We start from the raw sequence: 14,105 nt of genomic DNA, 5'->3' as shown, positions 1-14,105 counted from the left end.
TAATGCTGCTTGCTGTGTTGGTGCTTTCAGCAGGCAGTCATCCAGGTACAGGAATTTCACACCCCTGAGCCAGCAAGTTAGAGCACTTTAACTTGCTAGTGTAGACCTGGCCTAGGAGCTGGGCTAAGCTAAACAGAAATAAGCCAGTCTTAACCCTGTGAGAGTACTCTCATTTCAGTGTTTCACTAGTTTAACAAAATCAGTATAATTAAGCCAGTGGAAGTTTGAGAGCAGACTTGGCCTGAAATCACTATTAATATCAATTTAGTTAAATTACTGCAAAAGGCCATGTGGACATCACATAATATATCCCATTCATGGAAACCTGGTTTGTTTTGGTTCAGCTTAAACATTTTTCCCAACTGGCTTAAGCTGAATTGATATAAGAACTTAAGAATGGCCATACTGCGTCAGACCAAAGGTCCATCTAGCCCATTATCCTGTCTTCTGACAGTAGCCAGGGCCAGGTGCCCCAGAGGGAATGAACAGAACAGGTCATCATCAAGTGATCCATTCCCCTGTCGCCCATTCCCAGCTTCTGGCAAACAGAGGCTAGGGACACCATCCCTGCCCATCCTGGCTGATAGCCATTGATGGACCTATTCTCCATGAATTTATCTAGTTCTTTTTTGAACCCTAAAACAAATCTCTCAGTGGAAGAGCTCAGCCTTAAACTGAGTTAAATTAAACTGGTCCAGTTTCTTTGTGCAGGTTTTATGTGCCCCACCAGCAGCATGGATTGAAGCTGTGATTATTTAGAACTAACAGCAGGAGCTGTTCCTACCTGAGCTCTCTACTAGTAAAAGGCAGGAGCAGGCTCCTTCACCTACCTGGTTCCCCCATTGGCAGGAGAGGGAGGAGGGAGACAGATGGCGACAGTATGTAAGGGTGCATTATTTTGAGAAGACTTAAAGTAGAACTGAGATTTTTGATAAATTGTTTGCTTTTTTTCATTGATAAAGGCAGATTCATTGAACCAAGAATGGGGTTGGGTTCAAAAAATTTCCTGGCTCAAAAAAAGCTGAGGAAAAATGTTTCAAGATTGTCAAACCATTGTTTTGAGACTTTCTAAATGAAAATTGTTTTCTGGTGCAAATGACTTTTTGTTTCAGAATTGAAGCTGATTAGACTGAAAGCAAAAGGTTACAGCTTTGAAATATTTCATTTTTTTTCCTATCAAAATGTTTCAACTGATCCAAAATGGAAAAACAAAGTTAAGTTTGAATATTTGGGGGATTTTGTTTTCTTGACCTGATTCAAGATGGGGGTGGGAAAATTTTATCTTTTGAAAATATTCATAGAATGGAGAAATACTATTAAACTTCCTATGCCAATTGATTTCACTAGAAAGAAAATTTTCTCCCAAATGTGCATGCATGCACATGCCCCCACACCGCTCTCGCGCACACACCCCTCCCTTTCAGTCTTCAAACCTGGTAGTAACTAGAAGAATTTGACATTTTCTTGTTCCATTGTTTATTGAGAGGCACAGGGAAATGTCTGCACTGAAGCAAGGCAGGAAACTATAGCTGCAAATATTTTTTTCTAACACCTAATTTTCACGTAGCTGCAAAGTACTGAGCAGAGACTGAAACTGTAAGGCCAGACGGGACCACTCTGATCACGTAGTCTGTGATACAGCATATGCCATGACACTGCCCGAAAGAACTGGGGATGATTCCATCTGCTAAAGCACAAGTAAAGAGCTAGAAAATAATGGAGAGCAATTTGGACCAAGTCTGAGAATCCCTGGTTGAGAATTATCAGACTTTTAAAAATTAGGGGCCTAATGCCCTATTATCCATGGGGAATTCTCCTCCTCTGCTTTTCACCTTGTGTCATTCTTGCACCAAGAGAGGGCACCGCGGCTGCAAAGGACCTTTCTGATTTGGTGGCACTTTACACGTGCTTTGCTCAGGCGCAAATGACAGCAGGAGTAGCCAGGCTGAGAACCAGCCTTGCTGACTCCAGTGCAAGGCCTGGCCTACACTTGGAAGTTGTGCTGGTCTAACCATGTCAGTGAGGAGTGTGATCATTTTACCAAAATAGCTATATTTAGGCTGGGGTCAATTACACAAGTACAATAGCATCTGGCTCTTTTCATCTGCAGATGCCACAGCACTTTATGAAACCAATCCGTATCATTTCCCCCACTTTACTGAACAGAACATAGGTCTCCTGAGTCCCACTCCCTGGCTCTAGTCACTAGGCTTCAGTGCTTCTCCTTATAGTTAAGTGCACTTACAGAGGTATAGCTTATTCCCCTTCTCTATACTGGTATTGTTAAAGCACTACGTGCTGACAAGGCCCAAGTGGCACGAGACTCATGCCCATCATTTGTAGTTCTCGGTGGGTGAAATTCACCCACTTGCAGAGAGCAACACGCAGAGCAACATTAGCATAGCTGGTCATGCCCATAACATCTCCACTCAAATGCCCAGGCCAAGGCACCACTTCAATCCAATTGAAGGCCTATTTTGATTCAAGTGATGCATTGGCCTGGTGATTTGAGACTTTAAGAAGAAAGAAACTCTACTTCCTAAATCTCTGTGGATTACAGCAGGCTGGGTGCAGTAATTGGTTTTGGTATCCACAGGAAACAATTCACGGACCCATTCACTCTTGGCTGTAGGAGCGGGCGTATGTTTTGTTGATTAGCACGGCAGTTTTCCACACTGAAATGACCTTCTTCAGCTGAAGGTCCGGGCTCACGGCGCTGGTCAGATTCATAATGTAATCTTCTTCTTTTCCCTCTTTTTCTAAATATTCTTGAAAGGTCTCCACTATCCTGTTCATAAAAGAGAACAAGATTGTAAATGTTCAGGACACTGGTTTGGAAAGGCTAAGTGCCAAGTCTGACAGACACACCCAGTTTCTTGAGTTCCCTTTTAACACTGTTGGTCACTTCAGATGGTATAAAGTGGGGTATTTTTCTGCAGCAAGTTTTGACTTTCTGTTGAAAAATGAACACCCCCCCCCCCAACCTGAAAATAAGTTGCTGAAAACCAAACAAAGTAAACATTTTCAGCTCAACGCTACTGAAAAGTGAAATGTTGATGGCTCAAATGAAAAATGTCTCAATTTTTGGTTTTCTGAACCAAATTTTTTTGAGGCAGGCAGATGCTTCCTGAGAATTTACATTTAATCCAAAACTCAATTTTTCATTCAAAAAAGCCCTACATGTAAAGTTTCTAAAGCCTCAATTAGTGAATATTCAAGAGCTGTCAGACAAGAGGTAATGTTTCCTTCCATCAATTTTTAAGCAAAACAGTGTGCTCTTAAACAGCAGTGGGTGAAATTATCCAGTACTGGAGATAATTCTGGGGAAGAAAACAAGGCATTAAAGGGTCATAAGGAATAGATTCCAAAACTCCAGCCCTTACCTAAAGAATGAGATTTAATATCCCTGCTGGAATTTTTATCAACAACAGATGTTCTTATTATCCATAGACATGCCTAATCCATTCTTAAGTCTTACAAAATTCTCAGCCTCAATGACTTCATGTGGCAGTGAGTTCCACAAGCCATGTAAAAAACTACTCCCTATGAATTTCCTACCTTTCAATTCCATTGAACATCCCTTTGTTCTTGTGTTATGGGAGTGGAAGAACAGATGCTTCCTGATCTTCCTTCTCTAGACCAGTCAGTATTTTATAGACCATTATTCAATCTCCTCTATTCCTAGGTAACATCCTCAATCTGTTCAGTCTCTCTTCATAGTAGTTTCTCCACAAACCTGATCATTCTCATTGCCCTTCTCTAAGCCCCTCCAGTTCTGCAGTATGGAAAGTCTGAGAATCTCTAGCCTAGCAGGTTATCCAATTCTAAAGACTTGGAGGTCAAGGGAAAATGACCTTTTATACGTGATATGATTTGACCGTTCCCTTTTAATACAGCATACGAGTAATATACAGGCAATTTTAAGAGGCTGGGTTTCTTCCCCTTGATCTTTTAACCTGCATTTAAAAAAACAACCAAACAACCACCAAACATACCCACAAAGTCTCTTAAATCAATAGGGAATCATATCTAAAGTGGTTTGTGCCTGCTCCAAATGAGGAGAATTTTTTTTTTTTTTTACTTTTAATCTGGATCTAAATGTTCGTGCAGAAGGCCCTTCCCATATTAACAGACGAGAGAAATATGTTACCCCCAACTGTTTTTGTAGCTTTCCAATGTCACTGTGATCATTTCGTGCAGCTCAATGATAAAGAACTCAATATTGACAGTGGATAGCGCAGTTGTCAGCTCCTCCCTCTCCTGGGCAGCCAGCTCGTCATGGAAGCCCTTGTCTATCAGGAAGAAGGGATTCTGAAATGAGAAGCACAGTGTCAGTGGGGGCAAGTGCAGAGGTGCTGCAGGAGTGGCTGGATGCCCCATGCACAGAGCAGTTGAGGATGTACCTAATGGAAGAGTCTCCTCATTTGGCTCAGAGCAGGTGTAGCCTGGTGACTCTCTTGCTTCTACCCTATGCATAGGGGGTGCTCCTGGGGTGGGATGGAGCAGGTGGCTCTGCACATGACCTCAGGCCAGTGCTGCAGTCCCTGTAGCCAGCAAAACTTTCATAGCTTTTATTGACTAATGTCTGTCCATCCATCTCACATAATCAATATTGATACCACAATGCATTAAACACACAATATCAATAGAACATTATATTGTAGATAAATTTCTAGCAATTGCCTGAATTGTCTGTCTTTTTATAATCCTGTTCTCTTGTGCTAAGTATCCCATAACACTTTGCAAAACTGAAGTCAGCTTTGGCATTAGAAAATAAGAAACTTGCCAAACACAAAATACATTAATGTTGTGCCCAGTACAAGCTGGACCAGTACCTGGAACACTAGTATCCAAAACAAAGTAAGGGAAGACACAGAACAACGAGTTAAGGAACTGACACAAGCTGATGGGCTGGATTTTTGTGACGTATAAAGCATTTTGTAACTTGTAAACAATTCTATAAATACTATTTGCTGAAATATGTAACTGGGAGCACACCTTCTGTGTAAAGTGAATTGAACAGCAGCACAAGACAGCTTCACGGAAACGGCTATATTACAAAGCCTTTCTTCCAGTACTATGCTATTATTGTCAGTGTTGTTGTAGCCATGTTGGTCCCAGGATATTAAAGAGATGAGTGGGTGAGGTATTCTCACTGGAACAACGTATGTTGCTCAAAGAGAGAGACTTTTGAGATGCACTGAGCTCTTCTTCAGGTCAGGGAAAGACCAACAGACATCTCTCTCTACTCTTCCTGACTTTTAGCAATAAACCCGACTGATCTCTTGAATATACTTCATAACAAACCAAGATGTGGACAAACAATTGTCTATGCAATTTATCAACAGTATTAAGGCCATCAGGTCCCATCCAGCCCAGCCTCCTGCCAAATCCGGGCCAGAGAATCTCCCCCAGAGATTCCTGCCTCTGGCACAATAACTCCTGGATGAGCTAGAGTGCAACTTTGAGAAAGGGACGTCGCACCTAGATTTACAGACTCCAAGTGATGGAGCCTGACAGCAGCAGAGGAGGGACTGCACAGCAAGTGAGCAGAGAATATTGGTCATAACTAGAGCTGGTGGGGAAATGTTGGGATATTTTCCTGCACAAAACTTTGACTTTTAATCAGAAAACAAAACAATAACTAAAACAATTGTATCTGTGGCTTGCAGCATGACATTTGACAGTGGGATGGCCCTTGGGCCAGGCAGGTGCCATTTGCTGTGATCAAGAAACTCTGTTCAGATCTGGTGGAGTTACAAGCAATTGAAAATCACCACCCATTTCACAGTGCAGCTGGCTTTCAGAAATATGTCCAAAAGAGGAATAGGTTTTCAGCTGGAAAGTTTTCATGTTTTCTTTTTGCAGCAAAGTCAAAATTTTCTGTGGAAAAACTTCAATTTGTCAAAAACCCAATTTTCTGATTTAAAAACAATTGCACTGAAAGTTCAGCCTTATCACAGCCCCATCCCAGGCACTCACTGGGGTGGGTTCCTCCATTACCTGGTTCATTTGTACAAGTAGCACTGATCTCTTTGCTGACAGGATCTGCCACAGAGACAGGATGTGCTTCAGCCGGGTTTGTGGGACAACCTGGAATGAAACAACACAGACAGGGTTTATCCAGACCTTGGTACCCAGAAAGCCTTTACACTGTTACTTAAATCCTCATCACAGAAGTGAATACATTCCATATTCATTTCACAGTTGCCTTGCTTCTGCCAAAGTTTTAAAGAATGTCAAGCCACTGAGCTGCTGGGAGTCACTGGCTAAGTACCTGGAACCAGAGTTTGCTGATATGTGAAACCAGCTTTTGACAGCCTTTTGTAGGCACAAAGAATATTTTCTTTGTTTTCAGTTTATTCAACTAGTTCAGTTCAATGAACTATTCATTGAGTAGAATGGTCAAGCTCTGGTTTGAAAATCTGGGATCCTCCTGGTACCTGGTAGGCATTTTCAGAGACTGTGCCCATGCGGATTATTAATTAGTATTATTTATTTGTATTGCAGTAGCGTCTAGAAGCACCAGTCACCATGTGCTGGGATGTAACAAATAGACAATGCATGTCTCCAAATGAATACAGGGTAATCTTTTCAGAAGCATCTAAGTGAGTTAGGAGCAATGTTCCTTCTAATTATTTACATCTATGTGTGGAATGAATTTTATCAAAAGTGACTTGGGGGCTGTGGAGGAGCTGAAGAACCTGGGGAGGTAGGAGTTGGGTGAGCTGAATTCCTGCAGAATGTTTCAATTTAATCAAGTCGGCATTTTCTGACAGAAAACTTGACTATACTGTACTACACTCTACTATAGAATCTATATTGTAGGGTTGGTCAGAGAATGGGTTTTTTCCACAGAATATTTCAATGAAATGTTTTGTGGAAAATTTTCAACCTGAACAAAATGATGCTTTTGTTTTTTTCAGAGCAAAGTTTTCCATTTTTGGGATGAAACTCAAGTTTTTTCATTTCTTTTAATGGAAAATTTCAATTTTCCATGGAAAGCAGCAACAACAAAAATCCTTTAGTCAAAATCCCAAATTCCTCTCAAAGAACAGTTTTGAAAGAAACCTTACTCTATATACAGACTCTATAGTAGAAAGCATGAAAACACAAAATATTTATTATAAAGAGCTTCATTTTCATTGCTGTGAATTCAAACCAAAGTTAATCTCTTACCGGTAAGTCTCTGAACTTCTTTGCATTAGCCTCCATCTTCAGGTCATTTCTGACATACTCAGTCAGGAGCCGCTCTGGGTCCCCTCCAGTCACGGCCAGGAACTCCGCAGCCACTTTCAGGGTGGAGAGTGCTCTGGAAATGTCGCTCACTGAACCGGCCTCTTCCATAATGAGTTTAATCTGACTCACGCTCAGTGGTTCCTAAGGATAGCAACAGGAGACAAAAGGAGTCAGGCTGTCTGTAGGATTTCCACATCCAAATCCCCTAAGCAACTTTGAAAAACTCTCAGCCTTAAGTGTTTCCACACTGGCCTTATATGATCCACGGGATTGTATACAATGTGTGAAGAACCTATGAGGAATTTTGATAGAGGTGCCATATATAAGACAAATGAATATTAAATTAATAGATTCTACGGCCAGAAGTGACTGCTGTGATGGTCCACTGAGTCTGACCTCCTGTGTAACACAAGCCACAACTTCCCCAAAATAATTCCTGTGTGAACTACAGCAGCTCTTTCAGAAAAACATCCAATCTTGATTACTAGTGATGGAGAATCCACCATGGCCCCTAGTAAATCATCCCAATGGTTAATTATCCTCACTGTTAAAAATGTATACTTTATTTCCAACGTGAATTTGTCCAGCCACTAGAGCACAGTATGCCTTTTGTCTACTAGATTGAAAAGCCTTTATCAAATATTTGTTCCCCATGTAGGTACTTAAAGACTGATCAAGTCACCTTATTGTTAAGCTGTGCTAATAATGCTGTGTTAATAATGCACAGATACTATTACGTATTTTATCTCATTTTGGTAGTTAAGACCGTAAAGTCAGGTGACTCTAAGCAAACCTCCGACAGATTGCAAGCGCTATACATTTTTTGATTTTGCTATAGAATTCAATTGAGAATTCTTTCCCTGCTTGGAATTCTAGGGGAAGGTGACAAACTATAGAAAGGATATCATTCTCTATGAAACTGGAAAAGTTTGGAGATCAGGTTCTATGGAACCACATTAAAAGATCTTTCATCCTTACTAAATTTTATGGGATTTAGGAGAAAGGTACATGGGTATTCCCAGATGGGATCAACACCAAAGCCCATGTAGCCCAGTCACCTGTCTCTGACAACACCCAGCACCAGATGCTGCAGAGGAAAGTGTAGGAACCCCACAGTATCAGATGGGGGATGATCTGCCTGCCCCCCCCCCAAGCTAGGTCCCATCTAGTCTCTGAGATTTGGCTCAAACCCTAAAGCAGGAGGTTTACACAATTTTTGTCATCACTAATTATGCTAACTGGGTATTCTTGTGATCTACAGAAATGTCCAATACTTCCTGGAATCTTGCAACTTCTTTGGCTCTGACTTCCTGAGGCAATGAGTTCCACAAGATGATCACATATGTAAAAGTATTTTATTGGATCAGTTTTGAATTTCCACCTTTTTAACTTCATTGAATGTGAGAAGGTTACTCACTTGGTGCGCCAACTGAGGTTCTTCAAGATGGTTGTCCCTTTGGGTGCTACACTTTAGGTGACTATTGAGCAGTGCTCTCAGTGGAAGGGAGTGGCTTTGGAGTTGCGTTGTGGATGGTGGATAACACCATGAGTACAAAGCAAACATCTGATGCTGACTGTTGTATAGCAGAGTGTTTTGTGAATGGATGGGCTGATCCCCAAGTTTCTGCTCTGCAAATGCCGATAATAGGAACATTGAGAAAAGCTACGGATGCAGAAAGTGTTCTGGTAGAGTGTGTAGATGCCCGTTGGGACTTGTAAATGGAAGTTTTGATAACAAAGGTGGATACATCCTGATATCCACTTAGTTCCTCCCATTGATCATTCTGTTATAATGACAAATCTTGATGAATTTCTAAATGGTTTTGCTCTTTCAATGTAGAAAGCTAGAACTCTGCGAGTGTCCAGTGTGTGAAGTGGTGCCTCCCTTCCATCTGCATGTGGTTTTTGGGGGGGGAAAAAACAGATAAGTAAATGGGTTGATTCAAATGAAAGAGGGAGGCAACCTTGGTAGGAATTTGGGAGGTGGTCTTAAGGCTACTTTGTCTTTAAAGGAAGTTTGCTATTAAGGCACCCAGTTCTCCCACCCATCTGGCAGACATGATGGTGATGAGGAATGCCAGAGTACCCAGAAGTCACCTACTACAGGACAGGCCCAACAAAGAAAATAACAGAACACCACTAGCCATCCGCTTCAGCCCCCAACTAAAACCTCTCCAACGCATCAAGGATTTACAACCTATCCTGAAGGAAGACCCATCACTCTCCCAGATCTTGGGAGACAGGCCAGTCCTTGCTTACAGACAGCTCACCAACAACAACACACCACAGAACCACTAACTCAGGAACCTATCCTTGCAACAAAGCCTGTTGCCAACTGTGCCCACATATCTATTCAGGGGACACAGTCATAGGGCCTAATCACATCAGCCACACTATCAGAGGCTCGTTCACCTGCACATCTACCAATGTGATATATGCCATCATGTGCAGCAATGCCCCTCTGCCATGTACATTGGTCAAACTGGACAGTCTCTACGTAAAAGAATAAATGGACACAAATCAGACGTCAAGAATTATAACATCCAAAAACCAGTTGGAGAACACTTCAATCTCTCTGGTCACTCGACTACAGACCTAAAAGTGGCAATTCTTCAACAAAGAAACTTCAAAAACAGACTCCAACAAGAGACTGCTGAATTGGAATTAGTTTGCAAACTGCATATGATTAACTTAGGCTTGAATAGAGACTGGGAGTGGATGGGTCATTACAGAAAGTAAAACTATTTCTCCTGCTCCCCTCCCTCCCCCCCACTGTTCCTCAGACATTCTTGTCAACTGCTGGAAATGGCCCACCTTGATTATCACTACAAAAGGTTCTCCTCCCCTGCTCTCCTGCTGCTAATAGCTCACCTTACCTGATCACCCTTGTTAGTGTGTATGGTAACACCCATTGTTTCATGTTCTCTATGTATATAAATCTCCCCACTGTATTTTCCACTGAATGCATCCGATGAAGTGAGCTGTAGCTCACGAAAGCTTATGCTCAAATAAATTGGTTAGTCTCTAAGGTGCCACAAGTACTCCTTTTCTTTTGTGAATACAGACTAACACAGCTGCTACTCTGAAACTAATCATTTTTGTTGCCCTCCGCTGGACTCCTTCCAATTTTTCCACATCCTTCTTGTAGTGTGGGGCCCAAAACTGGACACAGTACTCCAGATGAGGCCTCATCAATCCCAAATAGATGGGAATGATCACGTCCTTCGATCTGCTGGCAATGCCCCTACTTATATAGTCCAAAATGCCATTAGCCTTCTTGGCAACAAGGGCACACTGACTCATATTGAACAAAACTGGCCCCACGACCAACCCTTGGCACTTGATACTGGCTGCCAACTAGACATGAAGCCATTGATCACTACCCATTGAGCCCAATGATCTAGCCAGCTTTCTATCCACCTTATAGTCCATTCATCCAGCCCATACTTCTTTAAGTTGCTGGCAAGAATACTGTGGGAGACCGTATCAAAAGCTTTGCTAAAGTCAAGGAATAACACATCCACTGCTTTCCCCTCATCCACAGAGCCAGTTATCTCGTCATAGAAGTCAAGTAGGTAGTCAGGCATGACTTGCCCTTGGTGAATCCATGCTGACTGTTCCTGATCACTTTCTTCTCCTCTAAGTGCTTCAGAATGGATTCCTTGAGGAACTGCTCCATGATTTTTCCAGGGACTGAGGTGAGGCTGACTGGCCTGTAGTTCCCTGAATCCTCCTCCTTCCCTTTTAAAAGATGGCCATTCCATTAGCCTTTTCCCAGTCATCTGGGACCTCCCCCGACCGCCATGAGCTTTCGAAGATAAGGGTCAATGGCTCTGCAATCACATCTACCAACTCCCTTTAGCACCCTTGGATGCAGTGCATCCAGCCCCATGGACTTGTGCTCGTCCAGCTTTTCTAAATAGTCATGAACCACTTCTTTCTCCACAGAGGGCTGGTTACCTCCTCCCCATGCTGTGCTGCCCCATGCAGCAGTGTGGGTGCTGACCTTGTTTGTGAAGACAGAGGCAAAAAAAGCATTGAGTACATTAGCTTTGTCCACTGGACAGAGTGGGGGCTGACCTAGAAGAAATATTCAAGTGGCTCAGTACGAAGCTGGATGAAGTATCCTCGGTACCAAGTAGAGGGGATTCTAGTGTTGAAGAGACTATTAGGTCCACATGTCTCATGAACTGTTGTGGAACTGTGAGCTTCAGTACCCGGGACGGTGTTGCTGGCAGTCCGGGAGTGTGAATTGTAGCCGCCAGTGCCAAGGGTTTTGAGCTGTGTGGCACAAGTACCGCAGGTGGCCCCATTTTGTCAGTCAGTGCCGAAGTTTTTTTGGCTCTCTGGGTGCTCATGTTGAGGGTTTCGTTTTGCTTTGCGAGCCTCCATTCGAGCTTGTCTTCATAGGGTCTTTCACTCTCTGAACTCTCGAAACCGGACAGTCCTGGTGTTTCATGATCCGACACACACTCGGTGCCGTCAGTACCAGAGTAGATTTTTTTCAGTCAGGGATCGCTTTTTCTTAACCAATTCCCAGTGCAGAAAAGTCTGGGAACGCTTTTTGGTTGCCTTTCTTGGGTAAAGGATCCTTTGTGGGCACTGCTGGGACAGAACCTCTGTCAAAGGCTGTCGATGGCAACAGTTGGCCCCAAGGTGTCCTGGACTTGGGGTCTGAGGCTAGCCTGAGGGATTTCTGCATCATAAGGTGTTTAAGTTGGAGATTCCTGGTTTTTCTTGCCCTGGCCATGAGGTTCTGGCAATATGGATACTTTTGAGTAATGTGCATCTCACCGAGACAGCAGACACTCAGTGTGTGCCTGTCAGAAACCGGGATTGACAGTCTACAAGTCAGGCAGCATTTGAAGCCCAGTGATCCAGGCATACCCGAGAGAGTCTGTCCCCCTACAAAAAAAGAGGGTAATAATCCTACTGGAGCTAAACATATCTTTCTACTGAGGGGAATAAAGGTACATAGGGAAGAAACTTAAAAAATAAAAATAGGTATAAAGGGTAGAATATCTAACTACTGCTTATACTATAAAGCATCTAAAAGCTAATCTTATCTAAGGTAAGAGAGGGTGTTGCTGATCGCCCTGACTCCTGCCAAAGGCAGGAGAAAAGGAACTGAGGGACAGTTAGTCACGCAGTACTATGTAACCATCTGAAGCAGCGCAAGATGGTAACAGTACATGCGCGACCCAACCGGGCACTGCTACCAGAGATCTCCAATTACAAGCGCAGGGCATCAAGACACCTAAAATGGAGCACCCACAGGCACATTCCTAAGAAGAACCACCTCTTGTTCCTGTGTTATGAGACAGGGAGAACACCTTTCTCTAGATCAATCATTGTTGTATCATGGGAATTATTTCAAAATGTGTTTGAAGTTTCATAAATGTTACATCAGTGTAATTCAGGAGTAAAATCCAGGCAGTCAGTGGAGTAAAACTGGTGTACAAGGGAAGAGAAACAGCCCCCCTGACTCCAAGTCGCCAAGGAACTGTACAAAATGTGCTTTTTAGTAGCTAAAGTTAGAGTCTGATGCTCCACTTGGCTCAGGAGCCTGATCTTGGTGTACTCTACAGCCACTTTGTGCTGCTCTGATGTCTCAAGCTGAGCACCCAAATCCTGGAGGCACCCAGAAATGATTGGATAGTTTAGAGAATGTTGCCCTTAATGGGCGAGTGGACATACTGTAGGTTTGGGATATTTACTCAACCTTCTGACCCTATAGTAGCTATGAAAGCTATTTACAATGGGCAAAAGAGAGAGGATTATCTGAGTTTGGAGCTGGGGAAAACCTAGAGTCGTTATTAATCTTACCTGGCACAATTGTTTAACATTAACTTTCGTGGAGTGCAGAGTCTTCACATTGTTCAGTGTAATGGATGGAGTTGTCTGAAAGTGAAAACATTAGTGATTAATAACTGGTTTATAAAGCACAGCATTGTTCAATACAGAAAAACAACAACCCTGAAGCCCATGCCATGGGTTAGAACATAATTTTCAAAAGCACCTAAGGGATTTAGGAGCCAAAGGTCCATTTTGAAAAGTGGCTTAGGCTCTTAGAACCAGATTTTTAAAGTTGCCTAGTGAGATTTTCAAAAATCATCCATTGAAATCAATGGGAGTTTAGGCTAAAGTGTTCAGGGCAGTCCTATTTTTAAAGATGATTTAATCATTTGGGTGCCTAAATCAGGGGTGACATAAGGCAACTAAAAGAAAAGGGGCCATGGGCACCAGAACTGTGACCCTTCCCCCTCACACAGACCCTTCCCCCAAGGTCCTGCCTTTGCACCGCACCTTCCTCCTGAGGCCCTGCCCTCGCACCACCCTTCTCCCCAATGCCCTGATACCACTTGCTCCTCTCTGCCCCCTCCCCCCATCACTTACACTTATGGCTGGTAAAAAGAGGAGGGGCCATGGCGCCTGTTCTGGTGCCCCTGGCCTAAATCACATGATTCCCATTGAAAAACAAGGCACCTAACCTCATTAGACATTTTTGAAAATTCCACTAGGCCCCTAGATGCCTAAAGACGTGGGGTTTTTTGTTTGTTTGTTTGTTTGTTTTGTTTTTAAATCTGGCTCCTAGGAGCCTACGTCTCTCTGAAAGTCTGTGCAATTTAGGCTTCTAAGCAAAGCTCTAAGGGAAATAGTTTTCCTATCTTGCAAGAATTTAAGAGTTCAAAAATTTTTCTCTTCCCAAATCAAGATGGGCACTCAAAATCTTGAAAATTTCAAAGACCGAAAACCTGAAAAAAAATCTTTGGTTTGGGTAAATTGAAATGTTTTGATAATCTCAAAATGTTTAATTTTGACTTTGACCTTTACTTTTATTTTTAAAATTTAAACTAAAAGAAATA

The 14,105-nt window shown here is 42.6% G+C and overlaps 1 protein-coding gene across 1 annotated transcript in view; it reads right to left on the bottom strand.

The window, feature by feature from the left end:
- Positions 1 to 1,471: 1,471 nt before the first annotated feature.
- The window catches only part of LOC140913638 (E3 ubiquitin-protein ligase rnf213-alpha), a 175,178-nt gene continuing 162,544 nt past the window's right edge, over positions 1,472 to 14,105 (bottom strand). Inside the window, exons 65-69 of the mRNA XM_073350368.2 lie at positions 13,066 to 13,140; positions 7,180 to 7,380; positions 6,004 to 6,093; positions 4,151 to 4,311; positions 1,472 to 2,788 (exon numbers count right to left, since the gene is read on the bottom strand). Coding sequence (XP_073206469.2) covers positions 2,617 to 2,788; positions 4,151 to 4,311; positions 6,004 to 6,093; positions 7,180 to 7,380; positions 13,066 to 13,140 — 699 coding nt within the window. The 3' untranslated portion in view covers positions 1,472 to 2,616. The remainder of the gene's footprint in view (positions 2,789 to 4,150; positions 4,312 to 6,003; positions 6,094 to 7,179; positions 7,381 to 13,065; positions 13,141 to 14,105) is intronic.

This window comes from Lepidochelys kempii, chromosome 6 (genome assembly GCF_965140285.1).
Source record: "Lepidochelys kempii isolate rLepKem1 chromosome 6, rLepKem1.hap1, whole genome shotgun sequence".
Taxonomy (NCBI): Eukaryota; Metazoa; Chordata; order Testudines; family Cheloniidae; genus Lepidochelys; species Lepidochelys kempii.
Note: the sequence above shows the minus strand (reverse complement) of the source record. Positions and strands in the feature narration are given on the sequence as shown.